The sequence below is a fragment of the Crinia signifera genome, chromosome 4 (assembly GCF_055691185.1).
Source record: "Crinia signifera chromosome 4, ASM5569118v1, whole genome shotgun sequence".
In the NCBI taxonomy this organism is placed as follows: Eukaryota; Metazoa; Chordata; class Amphibia; order Anura; family Myobatrachidae; genus Crinia; species Crinia signifera.
Window position 1 is genome coordinate 43,997,880 of NC_139220.1, and position 27,732 is coordinate 44,025,611.

The window sequence follows — 27,732 nt, forward strand, 5'->3', positions numbered from 1 at the left end:
GTCGACCTAGTGGAGTCGACCTAATGACTGTAGACCTAAGTTCATTCTAATAGATGACCGCTTCCCCATGGGGAATGGTATAGAATTTTCAGTACTTGTGTATTTTAGCGGCGCCCCTAATGTTGGTCGCGCAATGTTTTAATCGCATCGCATGCCATGTACCAAATGGCATGCGATGCAACGCGATTTTGGCCCCCTATACGATTAAAAATTGTATAAGCACCCTAAAGGGTGCTTTTAAGCACCCAAATGGGTGCTTACGATGTTAAATGCAGCCCCACGCCAACCCCTCACTATAAACGTGAACCCGAAGCTTGGCAAGCCCGCGAGGGGCGGCGGTACGCATCCTACGACCTTTTCATACCCCCGCTATCCACGTCGGCATGGAGTTGAGAATAGAAAGTGTGGCGAGCGCAGCGAGGGGACGTGGATACCTTCACAGGTATCCGCGTCCCCTCGCGGGCTTCACAGGTATCCGCGTCCCCTCGCTGCGCTCGCCACTTCGGGCTCGGTGGCTCGCTGCGCTCGCCACACTTTCTATTCTCAACTCCACGCCGACGTGGATAGTGGGGGTATGAAAAGGTCGTAGGACACGTACCGCCGCCCCTCACGGGCTCGTTGCGCTCGCCACGCTTCGGGTTCACGTTTATAGTGGGGGGGTGGCGTGGGGGTTTATTTAATATTGTAAGCACCCATTAGGGTGCTTATACAATCTTTAATCGCATCGCATTGTATGCCATATACAATGTCATACAATATAAAAATTGTATGACATTGTACAACATCGCGCGATATCGCATCGCATACCATCGCATGCCTTTTGGTATGCAATGCGATGGGCGCCGCTAAAATAAACAAGTACCGAATTTTCATTAGCCCTAAGTTTCATTTGCCTCATTGACATCTGTAGAATGGATAGATCTTTAATGGATGGATCTGTGAATTGGAAGAATAAAACCATTCTTTGATTTGCCATGCAAGAGAATGAGAATTGTGGCCACAGGAATGTTTAAGTAAATTGAGTAAATATTTCCCATCATACAATACTTAGACAGTGCCAGCATATGCTGGTGTGGTTTGAAATTGCAGACAGAACAGGATAATAAAGAGACTGGACAATGTTACAAAGACTGAAGAGGGCCCTGCTTGCAATCTATAGATGTACAGAAGAGGGCCCTGCTTGCAATCTATAGATGTACAGAAGAGTGCCCAGAAAATGATTCCTTCAAGGTCAAATTTATAATGTTTCTTTGTGACCAATGGGCCTATTCCAATAGGACATGACCCTAATGGGATCTAGTGGTGGTTACTCTGTACATGAGGCTGGTGGAGAGGCATGTCTTTTACCAAAAAGGAGGGGAGTTAACGCCACCCAGGGGGAGTGACTATCACAGATTTTAAATTCTTAACCCCCCCAAACTCTGGCCCTCCAGCTGTTGTGAAACTACAAGTCCCCTCGTGCCTTGCCACAGTTTTGCTATTAGGGAATGCTAAAACTATGGCAAGGCATGCTGGGATGCGTAGTTTCACATCAGCCGGATGTGCCATCGTTTGGCCATGCCTGGCTTAATCTGCATTTTGTCCCAATGAAGCTTCCTATCATATATAGTATATTAAATCGGTCATGGTCATCTGCCAATTTCGGCAGTGTTTAAATTCTGCATGTCCGATATCCTAGGCTTGTGGATGACCACGGTCCAATTCTGCAGCATACTGTACTTCCCATTTCAGACACCTATATGGGACCCTGTAGTCATGTAGCTACCTTTACCCATATATGGTAATCCTTCTCATTTTTTTTTTTTTCCTTCTCCATTTTCCAGTGGCCGGGATTCCACCCAAAAAACTAGTTGAAGCTCATGGAACATTCTCATCAGCCTCGTGTCACCTGTGTTACACTCCATTCCCTACCACAGAAGCTCGGGTATTGCAAACAAAAGCAGACACTTTAACCCTTTGAGTGCCAACACCTCTAAAGGATCTGCAAACTATCTGCTAAAAATGCCAGTCGCTCACATTTGTTATATAAATTCAAATACATTTTTTTTATGTAAAATAAAGATTATATTTCCTATATAAGGTAAACCTTGTAGGTCATTATGATGAATACAAATGTTTGGCCAATTTTCTCACCTTTTTAGACAAATTCATTTGGCACTCAGAGTTAAATTGCAAACTTTAAATTCAAATTCCTCTTTATTTAGAAAAAAATATATAAACTGATTTTCGTATTTATTTATTTTTTTGTTCCCTTTTTAATAAGGACTGCATTATGAGTGACAGAGTCCCGCGCTGCGGAGTGTGCTATGGCGTTGTTAAACCCGATATTGTGTTTTTTGGTGAAGATCTTCCAAAACAATTTGCCCAATTTTCCAAGGACTTTCCAAAGGCGGACCTGCTAATTGTTATGGGGACGTCTTTAGAGGTATTCATAACATTTAGTGTGTGTATGTCTTTCCTTTCTACCTGCTCCTTTCTGTATATGCATGTAAGATGACCATGGGACCCATTTATTATTTACTGCCCAGGATCGCATTGCAATATGCGATTCTTTCAGTTGAATACATTACCAACAGGGGGAGGGGGGGGTTTGAGCATGCGTGGTTAGCATTGACGATTGGCTGACCTTGCTGAGTGCACTGCCCCGTTGGCAGTGCGGTCTGTAGCCCATAGACTACAATAGGCAGCCGCCATCTCAGGATGGTGGTAGCCCCGGGACCCACTGCAAAACTGCCCGATGTTGATACGTCGGGCCATGCAGGAGGGAGAGGAGATTACTGCTGCGGTCCCTCCTGATACATTCAGGTGATACTTAATATTTGTGGCTATCCCCCCCTCCAAACGGGTGTTTTCGGGGAATAATTAAATGATAATTGGGCCCCCATATATGAACAAGACTCTTAGGCCCTTATTCTGGTTCACTCGCAAAGGCAAATTCATTCTCAAATGGACAAAACCATGTGCACTGCAGGTGGGGCAGATGTAACTTGTGCAGTTAGATTTGGGTGTGATTTTGTTTCTGTGCAGGGTAAATACTGGCTGCTTTATTTTTACACTGCAATATAGATCTCACTTTGAAGTAAAACCCCACCCAAATCTAACTTTCTCTGCACATGTTACATCTGCCCCACCTGCAGTGCACATGGTTTTGTCCATTTGAGAATTTATTTGCATTTGCGAGTGAACCAGAATAAGGGCCTTAAACCAAAAGTCAGACAATTTTTGTTTTTGATAGTCCTGTTATTTTAAGTATCAAATCTACATACACTCAGGAGTAAATGTAATAAATCTTCTAAAAATGAAGAGGTGACCCATAGCAACCAATCAGAATTTGTCTATCATTTCTCTATTGCATCCTAGAATATGAGACTGAATCTCTAAATGGTTGCTATGGGCAACACCACCTCTTTTCATTTTTAGAAGTTTTAGTACCCCTCACTAGTCACCTTCCTGGTGAAGATGACATCGGGGGAAAGAAACCTACTTTTAAAAGAGGCAATGTCATCTTCACCAGGAAGGATCTTTTAAAAGGTGTCAGTGAATAATGAGTGCACCTGTGTGCCTGCAGGGTGACCTGGAAAATGAGAACTGTTGGGGGGGTCCTGAGGACCGAGGTTGAAAACCACTGCTGTATGAAGTGTTCTCCCACAGCCAGGAAGTGATTTTCTTCTGGGAAGGTGCTATTGGCTGTCAGAGGGGTGGAGGATTGGTTACGGTGTGACCAAAACAGGGTCACCTTTTTTATGTTGCATCCTCCATTGTTCCCCATTTTTATAGATTGAGCCTTTTGCCAGTATTGTAAACTCTGTGCGACCAAACGTTCCCCGGCTTCTTATCAACCGGGATGCCGTCGGCCCATTTAACACCAAGCCAATGAAGAGTAAAGACGTGGTGCAACTGGGAGAGCTCAGTGATGTCATCAGCAAGTTTGTGAAAGCCCTCAACTGGCAGTCTGACCTGGAGGAAGTGATTCAATCTCAAAAGGTGTAGGTGAGTATGCAAATGTTTTTGCTTTTTTTTTTTGCCTGAAAAGACCTTCCTGTCTTCCCAAGGCCAAGGAGTGCCGGAAGTGTCCAAGTAGAGCACAGGTCTTCAACCTGTGGCCCTTCAGATGTTGTGGAACTACATGTCCCATAATGCCCTGACAGTTTTGGCATGCTCTTATAGGAAAAAATGTGGCAATGCATGTTGGAACATGTAGTTTTAAAACTTCTGGAGGGCCACAGGTTGAAGACCCATGAAGTAGAGACTGGAACATCTCCCACAACAGTTTTTAGAACTACTCCCCCATACTGACCTGCAGTCAATGATATGCGTACTGTATTCACATGGACAGAAGTGCAATTCGGAATAAATGTGGGAGGTGTCTGTGTAACTGAGTAAATGCAAATACCAACAGGAACACAATGTTTGCCACAAGTTGCTAAAAAAATGGATTGCCCATTTCACAATCTATACAGATAGTAGAATTGTGGCCGCCCTGACCATTTTTGTCAGCTCGCACTGCACCTTCCTACCGCTGCTACCTAGTCACTAGCAGACATACCACTTACGCATCAGTGATGGCTAACCTTGACACTCCAGCTGTTGTTGAACTACATGTCCCAGCACGCCCTGCTACAGTTTTACTATTTGGCCATGCTAAAACTGTAGCAGGGCATGCTGGGATGTGTAGTTCAACAACAGCTGGAGTGTCAAGGTTAGCCATCACTGCTTTCTGCTTACCAACCAGATCTGTTTCTGATCTGTGCACATGTGTGTCCCAGATCAAATTAGATGTAGCCAGCTGCTTGATTGTTCAGGTTGAAAAACCTTAACTGCACATGTAGCTAAATATTATAGATCAACTGAGAAACTGTGGCCCTTCAGCTGTTTTGAAACTATACATCCCAGCATGCCTCTCCATATTTTTAGCTTTCCCTAAGAGCAAAACTGTGGCAAAGCATGATGGGACTTGTTGTGACTGGAGGGCCAAAGTTTGGACATGCCAGGTATAGATGCTTATTGGGAAAGAATGTATGATGTACCTATGGGTAGGCTTCAAACTAGCCATTCATCAACTGTAAAACCAGCTGTAGTATGGTTGTTTTTCAATCATCTGACTTTTCTCTTTTTTTTTATACTTCTGTGTATCGTTCAATCAGAGTTTATCTGCATTTCAATCTTGTAACCCACAGCATCAAGTGCGAGGGAACTATCTGAGCTACAGTTCTCATCTGAAGTCTCAAGAATGCGAATGGTGCACAGCTTGTTTAAGTTTGCTGGAAAGTGTGATACGTTTAATATTCAGAATATTGGGGCAGATGTATTAAGCCTCAACAAGAGCTAAAGTGGAGGGTGATGGGAGCGGATTGGCTGGTCCTTTATCACTCTATTGTTAAGGCTGAATACATTTGGCCCATTGTGTCGAACACTTAAATCTTATTTTGATGTGTACACATGCTTAATACAATCTACAATGTGCTGCTAAAATCAATGAATGTTTTCACAACTAGATTGTAATGCTCTATTGCTGCTACTTGTAAAATATATATTTAAATGCTGGGGACATGTATTTTTGTTTAATTTATTGAATGTATATTGCTGGACTTTATATATGTGTTTGTTCATACTTGTAATAAACTTTACATCTTGTAATATACTTGACTTCATTTAATAACCAGTCTTCCAATTAATTAAATTAACTATTTATAAATGATATTTTCATTAATTTAAAGTTATGTACATGTGTGTCTTGTAACTTTAATTTTGCAACATTATTCTATTTGTGACCATTGTAGGTGAAGAGTACTGGGCATCCTCCACTTAATATAGAAACGGATTGGGAGGAAGGAGCAAGTTTACAGGGGAGGTAAACTCTGGGGTTGTGGTATGGGAGTCCGACAGTGGGGATCCCGACTACCGGTGCTCCAACGGGGGCGAGTGCAAAGAAGCCCCTTGCAGGCTTGCCACGCTGCAGGCTTGGTGGCTCGCTACAGGTTCTATTCTCCCTCTATGGGGGTCATGGACCCCCACAAGGGAGAATAGCCCCCGTGTGTCAGTATCCCCCTGTTGGAGCAACGGCAGTCAGGGTCCCCACTGTTGGAGCATCATCCGGCACAATAAGTAACATTTAGGCAAGGGCTTGTGTCGCTGTTACCCCCTTTACCTGAGTGTTGGCCTTGTCCCTGATTGCTCTGGTCTCCAATGTACCAGACTCTGGATTTTCTTGCATACAGATTTTCTTGGTCTGGAACATTGGAGGCCACTGCCTCCTCCATACAGGTTTTTGAGATTGCTATATAATGAGGAACACCGTCCACTTTAGAAATTTTAAAGAATTTCAAGATGCCATTCAATGCTCCATTTTCATCTGTTTCTGGTGAGAATGTAGTAATTTTGGATAAGAGAAACCCAAGAAAACTGAATATCCGTGAGTGTGCAGAAAGGGACATGAACAGTTGTAATATCCGTAGCTGTGCGAAGACTGTTCAAAGGCTTACGATAAAGTGTAAAACATCATTAAGTATTGGTTAAACTTACGCATTTCACTCGTCATCGGACCATCGCTACCTTCTGCATGTTGGTCCATAGAGAAAATAAATTATTTAAACCAAGCTTTAATTAAGAGTAAACAATGAATCAAGTAGATAGCTATCCATACACATCTCAAATAGGGCGGTCTAATAGATTTGGTAATCAAATAATAAACACTGTTTAATAGCCTAAATAATGTGATTTGCAGGCATTGGAAAACAATGCACCTCCATTTTTTTTTTCTTCTCCACATACTGTACACCTGAATTTCTGTACACAGACCCAGTACAGATTACACCAAACATATAGGAGCATATGGGTGGTAATAGGGTGGGGCTAACCAATCTGGTGCACACATGGGAGGGTTCAGTAAATGTAGCTGTGTACCCAGGGTTCAGTAAATGTAGCTGTGTACCCAGATGAACAGCTGCTCACCCAGGTGGCCATATTGAGGAGAAAAATTTGTACCTGCTATTGGGCTTCTGCAAATTTTGATTTGGTGATCAACAGTGCAGCAGCAGCATCTTCAGACACTGGCAGTGGGCATCTGTCCTGGTTTATTTCCACAAACTGATGTACACAGGGGAAAGGCTTTCTATCTCCAATAGTGTCCAGTCGCAGATGCCGCGGAGTCTACCTCAGTTCATCCCCGAGAAACATACAGCTGCCCATGGATTATGCAAACAGTGCTGTCATGTACACATGCATTACTATCTGTTCTTCAGGATGGAGGTGTGAAAGAAATAAGATTCACACTTTATATGTGCAGCTATAGCTATAACCAGAGCTATTTTTCTACAGGCTCCAGCAGGAACTGTGGCCCTTATTCTAGTTCACTCTTTCTGACAAAATATTTCGTAGATGGACAAAACCATGTGCACTGCAGGTGAGGCAGGTGTTACTTGTGCAGAGATAATTAGATTTGGGTGGGGTTTTACACCTGCCTCACCTGCAGTGCACATGGTTTTGTCCATCTAAGAAATATTTTGTCAGAGTGAACTAAAATAAGGGCCACAGTTCCTGCTGGAGCCTGCAGAAAAATAGCCCTGGGTATAACCCAATATATAGTTTTATCTGAAATGCCTTTATTTTAAGGTTTTTCATTTATATATTGTGAAAATGGGTAAACTGTTGGCCAACACATTTTTATGTTGGCCCACACATACTGGTTCATATCTATTATCTGCATAGTTTACATTTATAATCTATAAAATAGTACATTATTGCAGCATTATGGTTGTATGTTTATGATGTAGGATAGTGGTCAGCAGACCGCACATACATAGCAGTATTGTGGAGGCATAAAACAGAAGGGCAGTGTAATGGTTAGCATTACTGTGTCACAGCACTGAGGTCATGGGTTCAATACCCACCATGGCTCGATCTGTGCGGAGTTTGTATATTCTCCCCGTTCTTGCGTGGGTTTACTCCGGGTACTCTGGTTTCCTCCCACAATCCAAAAATATACTGGTAGGTTAACTGGTTCTTAACTAAATTGAGCCTAGAATGTCTGTGTGTGCGTGTGTACATGTGGTAGGGAATTGTAAGCTTGACTGGGGCAGGGACTGATATTTGTAGAAACGGAAGTCTCGTCTATCACACCTGTTTCGGACACATTCTTTAAAGAAAAAACAAAATAAAAACCGATCCGTTATAAATAGAAATGGACATGCTTTTTATTCTGAAAAGGGTAAATCAGAAACAATGCATCAAATCGCGTCATGCCATTACTGAAGGAGTAGAACGTTTTACAGTACAGAATCTCACCCTTTAATACAGCAGATTTTCATCAGACTTTACTCATATTAGCATTTAAATAATAGTTCACAGAGAATTTAGAAGACACTCAGCAGGTTGTGTACCCTATAGAGAAGTATTCCTATTGGTCCACTAACAGAAGAACAGTCCGACAAGGCCGCTCTCCCCATGCGCCACAGGAGCACGTTACATTCACGTGCTGGATAAACGGACCACTAAGCCCAGTAAAGCGAGTACACTCGTCATTTGGTCTCAGCCTATGCGATAATTGGTGATATGAACAGAGGACACAAGTGGCAGTGGTAAAAGGAGGAATGATGAGCATAATACACCAGGGTTTCCCAATCTCTGTTCTCAGGGCACCTGAACAGTCCTGGTTTTAAGAATATCCCTGCTTATGCACAGATGGCATCATCACACTGACTGAGGTATGGATTAGATAATGCTGTCGCTAGTTAATACTGAACAATTTACAAAAAGCTGCTTTGGTATACATTTTGAGAGTGAAGGCAGGATGTTACTTTGTTTCATATGACTCTCACACAGGCTAACTTTGTGGTTTTGGCAATATTGGGTCGTATTCAATTAGAGTCGGAAAAAACTGAAGTTTCCGACTTTTTTCTTTAGTCTAATCCATAATTCGACCTATTCAATTTAAAAAAAAATTTTCCAGCAGATCGGAATGTTCTGACCTGTTGGAAACCACGTGGATTGAACTGCAGCAGCTCAACCAGCGCCGTCCTCCCGCCGCTCACCCAGTCCCGGCGCCGGCCTGGATGAGCAGCAGCAACAGCTCCCCTCGGCACCATCCTCCCGCCGCAGGTATTGTCGGAGCCATTCCGACTAATGCCTTTCAGAATCGATCTGACTAATTGAATATATACCATAGTCTATATCAGAGCTGGGCAACACCGGCCCTTCAGATGTTAATGAACTACACATCCCAGGATGCTTTGCATTAGTTTCAGCATGGCCACATAGCAAAACTAATGCAAAGCATCCTGGGATGTGTAGTTCACTAACATCTGGAGGGCCGGTGTTGCCCAGCCCTGGTCTATATAATAGTTTATTACAGTTTGAGATGTCAGTATCCGCCACTGCACCCAAAAATTCTTCACTTGTTTTTTTTTTTTACGTTTTGTCTATAATGTTTTTACAAACTACTATTTGCTTTGCAAATTTGTTGTATTATAATTAAGTCTTCTGTTTGTATTCAACATTCTGTGCTGTTTGCAACAATATTACTAGGCACTTTTGCTTCATTCATGTTCTACTGTTTGAGTTCGTTATGTATGGTTTTTTGAAAATTTTAATAAAATTTACTCAAATTCTAAAAAACTGACTGAGGTACTTAAGTCACATGTGCTTAAGCATGGATAGCCTTAAAACCTGAATGGGAAACTATGGTTTGTGCCATGCCAGACAGCTACAGTATACAACATGTGGGAACTTGTTACACAACTCAATAAAGACATTTGTCCATTGTTGTCAGCAAGTTGTACATCAAATAGATCCCACAGTAGTGCTGCTGACAGAAGGAAGAGTGACATGCGTAGCAACGGTCCAACAACAGTGATGGTTAACCTGGACACTCGAGCTGTTGCTGAGCTACAGCTCCCAGCATGGCCTGCATCAATTTTAGCAAGGCCAAATAGTAAAACTGTAGCAAGGCATCCTGGGATGTGTAGGCCAACAGATGGAGTGTTAAGCAAGGCATCCTGGGATGTGTAGGCCAACAGATGGAGTGTTAAGGTTAGCCATTATTGTACTACCACCAATCCATCTTTTGAATACTGTAGTGTAGTATATACAGAGTACATCACTTTTACAGTGACCAGCATGAGGTTTAGTGGTTCGTTAATGTTAACCCAATGCACGCAATGGAGGCGCTATTTATGAAGCCTCATATAAATGTACTTTAATAAAATGACAAAAAAGCAACAGACTACAGTACCCATTCTCCAATGCACGGCTGTATTAGCACGCGTTGGACAGGTTCAACCGTTTTTTTGCGTTCATAGGTCAAAGGTTTAAACTTGCATCTATTAGTCCGACGGTTTCATTTTCTTAAAGGGACAGTGGAAAATGTAACAAAATCATTATTTCAGATATTACTCCTTAACGAGAAAATAAATTCTGACATATCAAGAGTATAAATAGCAATAGATATCACAGTAGAAAAACAAAAACAAAAAAAAAAAACAATCGGACAATGCGCTTAGTCTGAATCTGAACTGTCCGGCTCGGGAACCTGTTGACAGCAGAGAGCTTCTTCCAGCGGAGCCATTGTTCCGTCTGCTCTCACACCCATTGGTTTAATCATCTCTTCTCTGTTAAAAGTTAAAAGAAGGGGCTATTCAGTACAAACACAATAAGGTTGGCATTGCTTCGTCCATAGGCCAGCATATAAACATTTCCCATCAGACCTGAATGTTTAGCAAATAAAGGAAGAAAGAACAGATACCGCTCCCGCTCGCTCGCTGCCCTCTAATTAAAGGTAAGGCTGTGCAGTTGACGCCTAATGAGTGTCGGACAAGGTGCAAGACTACGGCTGTAAATACAAGACCCTTTGTCAGCCCCCCTGTTTCTTTTATTATTAAAAAGAAATAAATTGCCCCAGACTCGGCACCAGTTCTGCGACCGGCTCCAAGCCAATTATAATGGGCGACTTTCAAACATTTTTTTTTTTTTATAAACCAGTAAAAAGAAAACATAAATAGTGACAAGGAACATTCTGCATGCACATCCTCTAGTGGTGCTTGAAACCTGGTTGATTCATTTGGAATTAGTCGACCTTCTTCTGTGTTTATTGTCTGCGGCGGTTTAATTACAGAGCCGGCAATCCGTTCAATCCTTTTACAGCTCCCGACAGCTCTCCAACGTTAATCCAATTATATCTACCCGCAAGACACTGCCTCGTTTAGGAGTCATTAATTACTGATTGAAAGCTAATAAATAGGCACATTCAATTCATTCTGAACATCGTGACGACAGCGTCCAGTATGGCTGTACCAGGATCTGTATGACCGTGATAGAGGGAAGAGTATTTGGACTACACAATGGCAGCCTGTAGGCAACAGGCGGATATAAATTACCTCCACAAATAATACCTCCATAGGACTTTACCTTATAATTCGAATTTTGAATTCCCATAACCGATACAGTTATAAGACTGTTAAGAGTCTTTGGGGGAAATTTAATAACAAAATGCGTATAAAATAGGCGTATTAGTATTAAAAAATATGCCTATTTTATACATATTCGTATATTCGGGATTTACTATCCCGGAGATACGTAAATTCGTATTCACGGCACATTCGTGTTTACAAATACGAATGTATACACCATCAAAAGAATAATAATAATAGGAGTCACCATTCAAAAGAATGGGGATTCCTAATTTACTAAGCGGTCGTATTCAAAATATGGCCGCTAGGTTGGTTCTCTAGAGTTTAAAGTCTCCCTATTTGCTGACGATGTCCTCCTGTCCCTTACCCACCCCCATATTTCACTCCCAGCCCTTACCGATAATATCTTAGAATATGGAGAACTATCAGGTTATAAAATTAATTTTATCAAAATCCGAGGCTATGCTCCTCCATGTTACTCCTGACTTAGGGTCTATTCTAAGCTCTGCCCACCTATTCAAATAGCAGACACATAAGATGAAATACCTAGGAGTATATATTACCTCCCATTACAACCTTTTGTACTCTGAATATATTCCCAGATTCCTGTCCAAGCTTAAACAAGACCATGCTAGGTGGAAATCCCTTGCTATTTCATGGCTGGGCAGGATCGTGGCTATTAAAATGAATGTGATACCCCAACTACTGTATATGTTCCAAACCTTACCTATAAAGATCCCGGTTAAAGTTCTTAATGATGTTCATTCTGCTCTCTTGAGATTTGTTTGGAGTAACAAGACCCCCAGAATCGCCTTTTCTGCTCTTAAAATTCCTAGATCTGAGGGTGGTAGGGGCTACCCTGATGTAAAGCTGTATTACCTGGCCTGTCACTTGAGCAAGGTGGTTGCTACCTTTGCTCCTCCACAATCTATCTCTTGGGTTGATTTGGAGGCTGCTTATTTGGGGGTTTGTTCTTTGGCCTCGTTATGGGGTCTGTCCAAGCCTCATAGAGCTTTGCTGGATACCCTACCATCTCTTAGATTCTGTGTGGCAGTCTGGGACTCTTCTTATTCTACCTACAAATTCTCCTCTGCTTGCTCTCCTCTTACTCCTCTGTGGAGTAATCCCGCTTTCCCCCCAGGTAACTCCCCCCATCTATTCAAAACATGGAGCTTAGCTGGCCTCTGGGTAGTTTATGACCTTACTGTACAGGGCTCGTGGGCTTCTGTAGACGATATCAAACACTAATTTCTCTCCCTGTCTCCTCCCTTTTTTCCAGCTCCGGCATTTCCTCCTTTCTATCCCTCAAGCGGACGCGCTCCGTGCCCCCACCCCATTTGAATCTTTATGTCTGAACTGTCCTCTACGCAAGGGCCTGATCTCTTCGGTCTATTCAATGTTAATTGAAGTCACTGCTGTTTCTCCTAGCTGCCATGAAAGGGATTGGGAGCTGGACTTGGGGCCACCTCCCAACGACTCTTGTTGGGATGAGGTACTAGAGGCATAGCTAAAATCTCTATCTCTCCCTGACTTAAAAAAACATCTTACAAACTATACTACAAATGGTACTATACCCCCATGAGGCTTTCCAAAATGTTTCCCTCTTCTACTCCTGTGTGCTGGCGTAATTGTGGCCATAGAGGAACGCTCTTCCATATTTGGTGGACGTGTCCTTCTATTTCCCCCTTTTGGACTAGGATAGCGCTGCTCCTGAAATCTATTTCAGGTATCCCACTCTCCCTAGACCCATGGTCGTTCCTTCTCACTCGTCCTTTTAGACTCTTCCTTGAATAAGTTACTATCCCATACCCTAACCGCGGCCAAGTCTCTAATTGCTAAAAACTGGAAATCCCCTGCCCCTCCCACAGAATCGGCCCTAATTAACCATGTCTGGTCCATAGCTGCAATGGAAAAGATCACCTATTACCTCCATGATCGTCCCCATAAATTTGATATTGTCTGGGGTCCTTGGCTCCTACATATGGCTCCCGTATCATCTCCTTCTGTTACCTGTGCCCGCTCTTAGTGCGTTTCTATAGATGGAATGGTTATTTCTGCTGCCTTGGGCCGCCCCTGCACCCCCTCGGGGCTTGACCTCATCTTCACAGTAAAGGTCCATACACACTGGGCGAGTATGCCCAGTGTGTATGGACAGCGATGATGGCATTCATCGCTGGGGGGAAAGCTGCTCAGTGCATACACACTGAGCGACTTTCCCCCGGCCCAGCGCCGATGGAGGACGGCATTGTATAGTGGAGAGTTATGCAAAGCCGTCCTGTAAGCCTCTCATCTGCTGGTATTACCAGCAGATGAGCGGCTTTCCTGGCAAAGCGCTCATCGCCGGGCCATACACACTGGGCGGCATGCTGTTTTGAGAGACTTTCAGCTCAAAGTCACCCAGTGTGTATGGGCCTTAAGTTTTTCGTTGATGTTTTTGTATTATCTATATCCTATTATATATGCAAGGAAATACAATGTATTAGTAACTGTTCCTGTCCCTCTTCTCCCCTTGTCTCTCTCCTTCCCCCTTCCCTTCCTCTCCTCCTTCCCACTTCCTATCTGCGTCCTCCTCCTGGTTTCTTTATTACTTGTTCTAGTTTTAATATGAAAAAAAAGAGAATTGTATTTTTTTGTTGTGCCTAATGTGACTATACTATGTATTGATTCTCTTAGAAAATAAAGAGATTAAAAAAAAAAAGAAAAGAAAATACGGCCGCTAATTACTGGCAATTAGCGGGATACGGCCGCTAATTGTCGGTAAAATACGCCTGGAAATACACGTAATTTTTCAGGCATATTTGGCTTTAGCCTGCACGGATCAGTCAGATCCGTGCAGGCTGCAGTGTGAAAAATATAGAAAAATAATTTAAAAAAAAAACGGAGTGGGGTCCCCCCCCCACGGCTGTAACCAGCCCCAGGCTCAAAGAGCCAGTTCTGGTTTAAAAAAAAAAAAAAATCAGGGAACAAATTGAGTAGGGTTTCCCTTCTCTTTTAAAACCAGCACAAGGCCTAAGGGCCGGTCCTGGTTCCCAAAATACGGGGGACAAAACGAGTAAGGGTCCCCCATATTTCAAGAACCAGCACCAGGCTCAACCAACCATCAGGGTAATGCCACAGCCGGGGGGAGAAAGCATTAACCCCTGACTGGTCAGCCTGGGCAGGGGTCCTGGGGGAGTGGCGACCCTCCCCAATGAAGGGATCCCCCCCTCCAGAATTTACTTTCCCAGGCAGAAGCCTGGGGCTGTCCTCGGTACCCCTGAGCTGTGGGTACCAATTCACGTTCACATACAGATGTGTCCTCACAACTGTGGCTCCAAACAGAACCTTTCAGCGTGCCTGGTCCTAGATGCCTCAGCTGCGCAAAGAGTTTTTTGTTTAAAATGGGCGTACAAATAAGACATGAAGTTCCAGGCCTCATCTGCACCACTCTGCCTTCCTGTGCAGTTGTAGTACTAGCCCAGCATCTCAGGTACACTGAGAGGGATTACACAGTGTTTGTTATGCCGATCAGATGCAAAGGGGAAAAAATGGCGTTTAGAAGCTAGGGTATGAGGACACTTATTTGAGTAGTAGCTGTATCCGAAATCACATATACTGTAGGGTTTGATTCACAGTTGGATGCAAACCTGATTTTTTTTCTAAGTCCAGCGATTACCATCGGTCTGTGCATGTTTCACAATGGTGTTCGACAGAGGTGATTAAATCAGAGACTTCTTGGGGAAGGTTACTGAGAGTGACAGCATACCGCTTGGGGGGACGTGTTTGAGGCTGTGACCCCATAGGCAGGTGCAATTTCTCTGGTGTCTCAGCTCCTGCTGCCATGCTGTGAGACCACAGTGCTATTCAGAACATTGATAAACTACTGATCTGCAATGTATCACCACACAGAATCACAGGTGAGATAATTAACTCCACCTATGATCTTTTAAAATGTGTCAGTAAGTAATGAGTGCACCTGTCGGGTGACCTGGAAAACCTGCACTGTGTGGGGGTTCTGAGGACAGCGGTTGAGAACCACTGCTCTAGCAAGTACTTCAAAATAAATAATAAAATTAGAATGAGAAGCAACTAGTAAGTCATTTTCAGCAACATTCCTTTACTTGCTTCGAAGTCTCCCAAGAAATCCATTTACAAACGCAGGATGAGCCTTGTAGAAGCGTAATTACGGTAGATAAACAAGTGAAAATCGCTGTATTCTTGCTCTGTGTCCCCCCCCCCCCCCCCCCCCGCCCTGAGTCATGGGAGCACCAAAGACAGGTTTTCAAAGAGAAAATTAATGATCGCGCCTGTAGTATAACCAACTCCATTCAGCAGATCCAGCGCTAATATCACAATACAGCCTTCTCGTCTATTAATATTTGGTGCTAATTGATGTCTAAATGCCAACAATACTTTCTATTCGCTATACATTACATGATTTTGTTTTGTCAATGGCTACAAAGAGCACAAAAAGCATTGCCTTAACCATTAGCCTGTAATTAAGGCTTTTTAATGAGCTGTTTAGCAAAAGGCCAGTGGATCCCTTATATACTTTGCGGCTTTGCTAAGCATATTAAGCAACACTGGATGCGATAATTGCAGCTGATGCTTCCGCTGTAGGATTCCAAGCCTCAGCAAAGGGTTGGCTGGCAGCAAAAACTTCAGAACATTTTCATACAGTATACAGTAAACAGCACTGGGATTAAAATAAGTCACAACAGAACTAAAACTGTAAGTAGAAAAAATTAACAAATAACAACATTAAAAAAAAGAGAGTACATAGAGACTACATAGCCCTCCCGGCAGTACAGTGGCCATTGTTTCACTTCAGTACTCCATAATTTACCCCTCTTGCCAATCTAATTAGTGTATAGATGTAAAGAGGAGAGTCTGGTCTGATCTGGGTATATAGCTGCTGGCAGAGAACCAGTCGCTACCACAGTGCCAATTAGTCGTTTGATTAGAGACGTAGGGGGCTATTCAGTGTAGGGTCACGACTGTCTGTCTGGTCCAACAGTCGTGACTGTCCAGTGCTCGGCCGACTGGGATTTTGCAGGCGGAATTCAATGTCCCGCCTGCCGAGAGCTGAGAAGGGGGCGTGGAAGGAAGGAGTGAACATGGATATTGCGGAACACGGAGCAGCTATAAACGTCAATACCTGGAAAGTTTATCAAACATGTTGACAAGTTTCATCGCCTCGTACTCCTTCTGCTCCTCTGTCATTTCATCCATAGGATTCGGCATTGGTTCCTCCACATGACCAGTTATGAGATTAATGCTGTAGAACAGGAATGGAAACCAGTATATTCATATTCCCATATTGCAATCGACTTGTTACTTGTCAACCCCCCCCCTCCCCCCTACACACACACACACACACACACACACACACACAGTTACCATAATTGCAATGCAACAGTACAATAAGCAGTAATGGTGCAAAAATGGATGTGCAAAATGTGAAAATATAATACAGTGCTGTAATTTACCACAAGCAATTATCAACTACATAATCCGCAGAACAATGGTGTTGCACACTACACTTCACAGTGCATCAGGTTATTAAAGACTGCACACTCAATAATTGAAATAATTAGTGAACACCTACTGTACATGTTTTATTTATCAATATATTGTGACCAGTAACTAGGGTGACCAACTCATCCCTTTAATCCGGGACACATATTAATTACACAGGTTCTGTGGTTGGCTTTCATCTGGTTTTAAACTGCCACAGAACCTGTGTAATTAATATGTGTCCCGGATTAAAGGGATGAGTTGGTCACCCTACCAGTAACACTGAAACCAGCATGGTTTGCAGGGCTCATTAGTACATCCCATAGGGGTCATTTACACAGTGGTGTACGGGAGTGGACCTTCTGTGAGATGAACCATCCCTGTGCCATGTTTTCAAGGATTATGACAAAGCGTATAATCTAGTGACGGTTCCCGTGTTGGTGGCAATGGGCTCCGTTTTTCCAAATGTAGACCAGAAATCTCCATGGTAACACAGAGATTTCCTGGCCTCTGTGACTTGCGTTTACCCATGGGTGCTACAATGCCGGCCACTGAGGAGAGAGTGATCTGGTGTTGGGATAGACCACTACTGCAGTAGGTGACTGCGTGTAATAGCACTTTCCTGCTGTATTACCATATAGATCTCTTACTCCTTCTTTAGGAAGCTGCAGTGGTAGCACTTCCAACCACATCTGAATCAGCCCCAGTATGCCTAAGAACTGATCCTTCAGCCTGGTGCCTCCTACAACTCATCCGTCTGCACATATTGCTAGGCATCCCCAACCTGAATGGCTATTCAGTTCTCCCAACAAAGCCAAAAACTATGTGCAATTTACTGCTCAGTGTGCTGAGGTGTCCACTGGGTGGTGCACAGCTGGAATGATGTCGGAGATGGGGACTGTGCAACGGTTGCATTGAGGTTGGGTATCTAGGCCATGAAGGCTGTACAGGGTGACTGAGTACTGTTGCTACCAATATAATCATGTTGCTGCTACAACACTTGTTCTTACTTTGGTTTTGCCTGGAGGTACTCTTCCGTGTCCGTATCCTCATCATCAGAATACCAGTGGTCCCCTCTCCCACCAGCCAGAAGACCTCTCGCGGCAAGAAGCCCAGCTGCATTTCCATAACCTGTATACTTAAGCAAGTTATCCACTGCAGGGAAAAACAAAGGTCACAGTGAGTGCCAGTAACACCAGTATTTACAAGCAGAATTTTGGAAAAAATTTCCACATAAAGAAATAGAATAAAACATTTTAAATTACAGTTATTTTTGACAACATAAAAGGTTTCTTCTTCCAAATATAGCCCTGAAATATACGTACATCTTTCTAGTGAACATTTCCTTACACTAGTGAATATTATATAGGACAATTACCTCGCTCTTTGCAAAGAACAAACAGGAATTCAGCTGCAATCTGCTTCACCCCTAAATCCACGTGGGTCATCAATCGCACAAGTTTGTTCCTCACAGTGGTGCCCACTTCTGGGCGGCTGGATACATCTCTCAGAGGCGGGAGAACCTACAAGTAAAACCAATCATTTGGAGAGTATTGGGATGGCAAATCATCGACCATCTAACTGGGTGATTCCGCAGCCCCATTACTACAGATTGTATTTACACAGCCCCTGATTGGATGGCAGCTCATCCTTTACTGAGCCGGGTATCATTTTGGCCCCCCGTGGATGCCGCCTCACCTTTGGTGAGAAAAATTAAGCCAAGAGGTCCTTAGCATCAATGGGGCTAATGCAGCTCACAAACTTTCTGGGTCAAAGTGGAGCTTTGTAAAATACCAAATACCGCATCAGTATACTTTCTATAAAGGGGTATGGTACAGGGGTCCGACAGTCATTAGCCCGACGTCGGGATCCCGACTGGCCGGACTAAGACAGCATGGTGAGCGCAACTAAGCCCCTTGCGGGCGCTGTTGCTCGCTGCGCTTGCCACCTATTCTATTCTCCCTCTATGGGAGTCATGGACCCGCACGAGGGAAAATAGCAGGGGGCCATCGGGAACCCGGCTGTCGGTGTTGTGACAGTCGGGATCCCGAAGTCGGGTAAATGCCTGTCGGGACCCCGTCCGGCACCCCTATAAAGTCTGACAAAATCATGCAGACCAGAACTAAAAAGAACAGGAATGGGGTGTAATCTTTGAAAGATTTGGCATTTGTCGTTTCTAGATTGTAATTGTTATTGGTTCACAGTTGCCCATACTCTGGATGTCTGTCCCATAATCCTCCTTGCCTCCTCTTAAAATTCTCATGTCAGAGTTATTCATGTGACATAATCCACTGAAACTGTATTAACCTAGCAGCCAGGGGTATTTAGGACATCTTTGTATTGTAGTATACAGTAGGTTGGCACTCTGACTGGCGTATGATTTAGAAATCCATTGGGAGCAGATTCCATTGTTATACAGGTCAAACGCGCATTGGTGATCTTCATATGAGCTCTAAGCACTGAGTTGAAGATATTATTAAATGCAAGAGCTAAAATAAGGGACTCAGCGAAACGCACTGGGTTAAGGACGTTACCGATGGACACCTAAAGGAATGAGAAAAGGTAATTTCACCCAAGCCAGTGCAGTGGTGCCGAGCTTATGCCTGGGACAATCTTCATGGTAACTGGCGTACAGCCCACCGCACTACCGACATCTGGTGAGACTACGAAAATTCTCAAGCAAATCCCCTATTTACCCATCTATGGGGTGATTCAGGTAGGCTCGCTAGGCAGCCTCTAAACGACGCCCGTCCCCCGGCAAACACATCCCCTTGCTTTCGACCGAAGGGTAAATAAGATAAAAGAAAGTGTTATGTGGACACACTGGCGGCCAAAATCTACAAGACGATGCTTAAAAAAATGTAGATACCCTTAAACCAATTTTAGGTTATAGATAATCACACATCAGTAGCATAAAGCAGGCAATTTATTTTATAAACAAGTAATACATGTATAGATGTTAAAACATACAGGGGCCGATTCATGATCGCTCGTAGTGATCCGAATTAGGCCCCGGGCTGGGTTTAAGCATGCACATTTCTGCGCATGTGCAAACCACAATGCTAAACAGCTTTGGTGAGTTACACAGTCACTCGGCCGTTCGCTCTGAGCGGGCAGGGGAAGGCTCAGCAATATATGGGTGTCCCCATGAAAACGCTGGCCCTTCCCCTGGGCATGGCGTTCCCTGCTCAGGGCGGGCGGCTGACTTCACAGGACATTAGTGCCTGCCCTGTATGATTTCTTTCCCCTTCGGGATGTGTTTGCCAGGGGACGGACGTTTGGCCGGGCGGCGTTTAGGGGCTACCTAGCGAGCCTAGAGAATATAATCACATAAAGGTTTCTTTCGAAAGACCCTTTTCAGAAGTATTTAAGGAATATAGGCATACCCCCACTCACTGGTTAACGGCTCATGTCTTGAAAAAGGCTCCTTAGAGCCGAAACGCGTTGACACCAGGGGACTTCTTTGCATCTTGGACCCATCTCAGCCAAGTAGACAACGTTTGGACACCTTAACCCTTCACTTTGTCCGGACTCATACCATCTATTTTTGGGATTGTGTTATTGCCTTTATTGCTGCCTCCTGTTTTGGGCTCATTTTGCACACATATTTTATTTTTTGAATTTTTAAGCCTGACATTTTTTATTGTCTTTTTCAAATTGTATTTTATATTGTATGTACCATTAGTCCAATTATGGACTTTTTTGTGAATTAAAAACCCTTTTAGTCTACATACAATTTTGCTTTTTTTTGGGTACCTCAAAAATACATATCGGGGCCTCCAAGCCTGTTATAATACAGGGGAATTTGAATATTTAGGATACCTTGATGCGTCTGGCTCCTGTCTCATACACCGTGATTGGGGTACGCCCTCTTTTGGGATACATTTATTTCAAGATTTAAAGATACCTTTATGCGTTTCCATCTGCTCCTTTGGACGTGAGTAAGGGTACAACAATATATGAGCTATACCAGCGGGTAGGACCCTGCTTTATTACCGTTTAGAAATACAAGTTCAATAGAACTGGTAAATTCACTCTGCACCTTTCAGACTGCACAAATTACCGTTTAAAACGGTAAAAAAAGAGGCAAAATAACGGGTAAAAAGTGCGGTCTGAAAGGGGCATTAATTGGAAGGTAAGCAGGATCCTTGGCCAGATTAGGAATGTACTTTGTAGATGACAATGCTCATCATATTTGTCCTAGTCATTTCCATTATTAATGCTGAAACCTGAAACCAGAAGATATTGTAGCCATACACTGGTCAGGATGCACTAATGTCAGAAATGCAGTCAAGCCTCTGATAGCTGCCGACCACTGGCATTGCAGTCCCCATAGAAATCTATGGGAGGGAGCTGTCTGCACAGTAGGACCATCGGAAGTCCTCACAAATCAGAGGACAGTCCTGATTTTTAAGAGTTGTCATTTTAAATCGCATTTACTCATGCATTTGAGGTTAATAAATATAGCATGTCTGACAGACCAATTTGTGGCAGGTTGCACAAATATAAAATACAATTATCTGTCCATTCTGCCTATATCAGGCGATTGGCCAGATAATTGTGTAATGTATGCCCAGCAATAGATTGGGAGCCAGATGCACTAAGCTTCAAAAGTGATAAAATAGAGAGTGATAAACAGCCAGCCAATCAGCTCCTGTCTGACATTTTTCAAACACAGTCTGTTACAGGACAGGTAGGAGCTGATTGGCTGGCTGTTTATCACTCTCTATTTTATCACTTTTGAAGCTTAGTGCATCTGGCCCTGGAACTGTAAAGTTATTTTCTTTGTGAGCTTGGCCACATGAGAATACTACATTAGAATAGACAGTGCCTAATGGAACCAGCCAAACAGGATGCAGTGTCTGGCATGTATGAGTACGAGAGGTGAACAGCTGATGCCTCTTTCCTTATACACTGATCTACATGAATTAATGAAGAGCAGGAACACTGTAAACTGGCAATAATAGCTGTAAACGGGCAATAATGGTGCAAAGATCTTACCTCCGCTTTGATGTACTTGCGGATATTTCTATGCACCCTGGAACATTCTGTGAGCAGGCTAAGGACTGGTGTGAGGCCTTCTCTGTAGCTGCATCCCTGAGAGAAGAGGAGAAAGAAAAGAACGGTGATGCCAGGCAGCCTGCAGCATAGACTACAATAATGCAATGATATTAAAATGGTAAAAGGTGGCGATACACACACACATCCTGCTTTGTGAGGCTCCCACGCATCGCCCATTGCAGAGCACAGCAAGTATGGGCTGCACATACTTTTTGAACTAGATCGAATCGCACAGACACAAGTTTCTGGTCTCCACATAATTTATTTATTATCAGTTTCTTATATATCGCACAAATATTCCGCAGCGCTTTACAGAGAATTATTTGAACATTCACATTAGTCCCTGCCCCAGTGGAGCTTACAATCTATGTTCCCTACGACATTCACCTTTAGGTTAATTTTGTTGAGAGCCAATTAACCTACCAGTATATTTTTGGATTGTGGGAGGAAACCGGAGTACCTCGGAGGAAACCCACGAAAGCACGGGGAGAATATACAAACTCTGCACAGTTCGGGCCATGGTGGGAATCGAACCCTTGATCTCAGCACTGTGAGGCAGTAATGCTAACCATTACACCATCCGTACTGCCCCAACAAGAACACGTTTATCAATCAGATTATTTGTACCAGTAGAAGTTTAATTAAGTTTAAAATTTGAATATCCCCCTCCCCCTATAGAAGGGCGATCGGGCAAGATAAAAACAACTTAAATCGCCCTATTAGAGAGCTTTTGTAAACGGGTGATTTTGAATCAGTCAGATCTCAGATGTTTCTCTTTACAGGTGAAATGGGTGGTTCCTATCACAGCCTGAGTCGTGCCTAATAGAGGGCACGCTATGGTGTAGGAGAGCTGGTACTAATGATGAAACCCTGGAAATGCCTGTCTGCTATAGAAACATACTACCCGCGAAATACTGTACCTTGTCTATTCTCTTCTCCATAAAATCCAGAATGAGCTGAACAGCCTCCATATCTGGCTCATTGTTATTTGCAGACATTTCTTTCCCCGACGGGCTGATAAGGACATCCAGGCACGAAACTGGAACGTTGCTCAGTAAATTGACTGTATTGCTGGAAAAAATAATAACTACAATTATAAATAACTACTTTTTCGCTGTTTTTTTTATTTTTTATAATGATTATTACCTTCACGGCAATAATTCTACGAAACAGTCTCCTCATTACTGTGGATTTATACTGACTCTTCTAAAGCCCCGTACACACACGGCGATGGGAGATCCGTGCACAGAATGCTCAGCACACATGGCTGGCACACGGTGTGGACCAGTGTTCTATGGTGAGAACACTGGCATTATGACTAGATTTTGATTGCATGTAGTCAAAATCTAGTCGGGTGATGGCGATGCAATCTAGTCGGGTGATGGCGATGCAATCTAGTCGGGCGATGGCGATGCGTGGGCCTGCCGTTGCTGCTGGGATACACACGGAGTGATCCATGTGTAATTTATAAGTGGTCTAGTCAGATCATGTAGAAATACCCCTGGAATCGCCCCGTGTGTGTATGCACTTCATTCTAACCAACAATTAAGCTTGTGCACTGGTACTCCCCTCTCTCTTTTCCCTTTGTGGGCGGGGGAGCAGGGGTTGGCGGTGGGCCGGGGGACTTGCCCATGGGAACGCCCAGCATTTCATGGGAGTTCCCATGAAACACTGGGCGTTCCCATAGAAATCACCTGGTGATGTGGGTGCCAGGGGCGGGCAGCTGACATCACCAGATGTCAGCTGCCCGTCCACTTCCTACCGAATGTCCACGCACATCTAAGGTTACCTGAGAGTAACCTTAGATGTACGTGGGCCTTCCACATCATTCGATGGTCGGCAACCATCGTATAATGTGGGTGTTCCCCCACAGCCTCTGAATGGATGTTTATGTTATTCGCTGCAAATTCACAGCCATGCAAATCAACCAGAATAATCCCCCAATGAACGGTTAAACTGCATTCTCAAGCTTAGTTCAACTCACTATGGGGGAATATATCAAGCGTTCTAAAGAGTGGTGGTCAAGAGGACAAATGGTCCATGCTTAGTACATCTCATCCTTAGTGGTTGCAATTTAGCAGGTACACACTAAACACTAAACTGTATACCTGGCCAATGGGACAGCAGATGTAACAATACATCTACACACTGAACGATATATCGGTATGAGGCCGAAATATACTAAGGGGGGTATTCAATCTGCTGCCGCTATTTCCGACGTGGGAAATAGCGGCAGCTCCCTATTCAATGACAGCATTGATGAAGGATCACGGCAAAACGGGCCCGACTTCAGAAGCTGTCGGCCCGTTCTGTCGATAACGGCCGTGGATTGTCGTTATCCGGGTCGCAGATCGACAATCCACGGCCGTTTTTGTGGCCACGCCCACTTTGCAGAAAAGGAGATTGGCAGACGGGACATTGAATCCCGCCTGTCGTTCTGCGGTCGATCTGACCACAAACGGGCCTGGATCACGGCTGTCGGCGGGAATCGACAGCCGTGATCCCACATTAAATACCCCCCTAAGTGTGCTGGTCCCCAAGATAACCAGACTTCCAATACATTTCTGATACTGTGCCCTCTGCCCGCTCCCTCCGTGGGATGCATGCGCTGTATGAAATTTGTAAGCATTTTGGGGCATGCACATTACAAAAAAAAAGCCACAAAAACAAATCAACCAACTCTGAACATTGGCACTGCCTGCACCTCTGGTCCGAAATTCTAGGCAACATTAATCCATGCAAAAGTATGGGCCTGGACACATTTTCCAATACTTTATTCTCTGATCTTCACAACTTGCCCACCCATGTCCATGCTGCTAACAGGGCTGAGACTTCCAGTCCTGGAGTCACAGACATACCTGAAACAGTATTTTACAAAGTACACGTTGCATGAACCCGTTTGCATGCTGATAGGAACGTATGCAAGGGACGTAAGGCATTAACAATCATTGGGAAGCCCCCACTAAAACCACTGCCTTCCCGGCCCTTCCTAACAAGCGTTCACCACTAAGAAAATGAATGCCATTTCACGCATAACTGTGCCTGAACAATCCTCTCACGTCTATTACAGGGCCCTGACAGTTTTATTTGTGGAACACAAGTGTATGAAATGATCTCGGTACCAGAGACTGTGGTTGTGAGCAAGGAATTTCCACAATAGTGCCTGCATTCCTAAGCCAGTGTGTATGTAACATTACTGCTCCTCTCTTCTCCCCAGTCATCATCAATCACCCGGACATGGCAGCCACCCCCTCAGCTCCCCACCCCCTCCAGACATGCTGGGGTTTGCTATACAATAAAACCGCCTGACAATGTCCCAATCTAGAATACCCGTGTGGGAATTCATAGAACCTGCGGAATACAAAAACATAAACATTTTCACACATTCAGCCTGTTAAGGTGGCGATAGGTCCTCACTAGTGTCTTTATTCATCTATGTACACCATACAGCCAGGGGGGGGGGGGGGTTGTATCTCCCCTTCTCATGATCTAAAACAGGCATGTCCAACGTTGGCCCTCCAGATGTTTTGAAACTACACATCCTAGCATGCTTTGCCACAGTTTTGCTATTAGAGAATACTAAAACTATTGCAAAGCATGCTGGGATGTGTAGTTTCAAAACATCTGGAGGGCCAACGTTGGACATGCCTGATCTAAAAGATTCTATAGTGGTGTCTCACAAATAAGTATATATGGCTAACTACTCCTCCCCTGCAATGGGTTATAGTACCGCCAGTGACCACTAGAGGCCACTCGATGGACTAAACTACTCCTTTGTGTGCTAAAATAGGTCATAAAAGGTGAAAGCAAATTTTGCAGGGACCCTGATTCAAACTTGATGGATATGGAGAGAGGGAGCTATGAAGATTGGAGGTAGGAGCAGATAGGGACTGGGGGTGGGGTGGAAAGTTTGTGGGCTAAAAACGGTCACCGCTAAAAGCATACCTCCCAACTGTCCCCATTTTCACAGGACCGTCCCGTGATGGGGGGGGGGGGGGGGAGGTGTGCAACTACCAGGCACTGCTCTGCCCTCTGTCTATTCCTGGGGACTGAGGGTCTGGGGGCATGGTCAGCAGCTAGTACAGCCGCTGACCATGCCCCCACAGTGGAAATGGGGCGTGGTTTCGCAGGAGCATCGATAACATAGGTTCGCCCCCTAGCCATTGGGTCATGCCCTCCTGCAAGGGTCCCGAGTTTTCTGCTTCTCAAATTGGGAGGTATGCTCAAGGTGCAAGTAAAAAATGTCACAGCTCAAAGTGAAAGTACATCGCAGAAGCCGTCAGGCTTAAATGTACAATATTTATTGAAATAAAAACTTACATTTCAATAAAAAAAAGTATATAATGGCATGTGGGCCATGTATACACTATACCCCCTCTGGGATTGCACCTAACTGATGTAAATGATGATGAACCACATCAATAGCCACACACACACGCGCGACACGTATTAGAAAATATCTGTAATGTCTTTCAGGCGAGCAAAAACTAATGGTTTAGCTGTAACCCTAATAGTTCTCCACCTTTATGACCAGACAAACCGTTACATTTGGTTACAAATGAATTTAGTGTGGAATACTTTTTTTTTTCACTTTATGCACATTAAAGGCTTTTATTATGTAGGAGAAGAGCAAAGGCAAATGACAGAGACTGTATTCTGAGTGTTACTTTTACATAATGGGGCCGACTGCACAGGAGTCTGCGTTACAGACGGATCTCGTACACAGTGGGAGACTGATCGCAAAGCATGTGCAACCCAGACGAGTCCGAGACGTGTGCATCTTCGCTGTATAGGAGGAGGTAACTATGCAGCAAGTGGATGTCTCGGTGTTAGGCCTCATGTTGGGACACTGAGAGGTGGTGTGCGTATACCGAGATCTGTTTGATGTATGATGCTTCTGTTGTTGAAATAGAACGTGCTCGGATACCGATTCTCCCCATGTATGATGGGGCTGGTATTCGGTAAATGACAGGGGTGCATACATTATCGGCGCATATCGATATGCGAGGGCAATGTATAAACGCCTGCAGGTATTGATCTCGACAGCTACAGGAGTCGTCCTTTCTTCACAGCAGGTGGACCACTGTCCCTGGCTGAGGTCGGGCCCAGCTCCGAGGTGTGCAGGAGATCTCGTGTCAATAGCAAGATCTCCCACATGACCAGTGGAGCCGGTGGGGCATGGAGACGCCGGGTATTGCTAGACAAGATGTTAACATCCTGCAGTCTAGGGAGTAAATTTACTAAGATTTGAGTTCTATTGAAGATGGGATGTTGCCCATAGCAACCAATCAGATTCAATTTATTATCTTCTAAAATAGTGATGGCTAACCTTGACACTACAGCTGTTGTTGAACTACACATCCCATCATGCCCTTTGCTATTTGACAATGCCAAAACAGATGCAGGGCATGCTGGGATGTGTAGTTCAACAGCTGGAGTGTGAAGGTTAGCCATCACTGTTCTAGAAGGTGAAAAATAAATAAAAAGTAGAATCTGACTGATTGCTATGGCAACAGGTTATCTTCAATAGAACTCCCATCTTCGGAAATGTACCCCTAGCTGGTAATACATCTGGTCGGTGTAGCTTCCTGCTTTGCCTTGGTAATGAGGCGAAACAGGAAGTGTTCTAGGGGCATGATAAATGCTGGTATTATAGAGCTAGTGCTCCCAGTCTAAACTGCGGCCAATTTATTAGCACTGTATAAGTTGAAAGGTGAATTTCAGCGGTATTCAGTCAACTGTGTTATCATTCTGGCAGAAAGAAAAAGACCAT

General features: G+C 44.0%; 2 protein-coding genes across 3 annotated transcripts in view; one reads left to right on the forward strand and one right to left on the reverse strand.

Moving 5' to 3' along the window:
* LOC146072303 (NAD-dependent protein deacetylase sirtuin-3-like) overlaps positions 1-5,616 on the forward strand; it is a 29,362-nt gene extending 23,746 nt beyond the window's left edge. For both annotated transcript variants that reach the window (XM_083179605.1, XM_083179606.1), the window contains exons 5-8: positions 1,824-1,924; positions 2,264-2,425; positions 3,778-3,990; positions 5,178-5,616. In XM_083179605.1, coding sequence (XP_083035731.1) covers positions 1,824-1,924; positions 2,264-2,425; positions 3,778-3,990 — 476 coding nt within the window. In that variant the 3' untranslated portion in view covers positions 5,178-5,616. The remainder of the gene's footprint in view (positions 1-1,823; positions 1,925-2,263; positions 2,426-3,777; positions 3,991-5,177) is intronic.
* A 2,547-nt stretch (positions 5,617-8,163) lies between these two features.
* RIC8B (RIC8 guanine nucleotide exchange factor B) overlaps positions 8,164-27,732 on the reverse strand; it is a 50,906-nt gene continuing 31,337 nt past the window's right edge. The window contains exons 5-10 of the mRNA XM_083181663.1: positions 22,880-23,030; positions 21,900-21,995; positions 18,277-18,421; positions 17,909-18,053; positions 16,540-16,659; positions 8,164-10,604 (exon numbers count right to left, since the gene is read on the reverse strand). Coding sequence (XP_083037789.1) covers positions 10,493-10,604; positions 16,540-16,659; positions 17,909-18,053; positions 18,277-18,421; positions 21,900-21,995; positions 22,880-23,030 — 769 coding nt within the window. The 3' untranslated portion in view covers positions 8,164-10,492. The remainder of the gene's footprint in view (positions 10,605-16,539; positions 16,660-17,908; positions 18,054-18,276; positions 18,422-21,899; positions 21,996-22,879; positions 23,031-27,732) is intronic.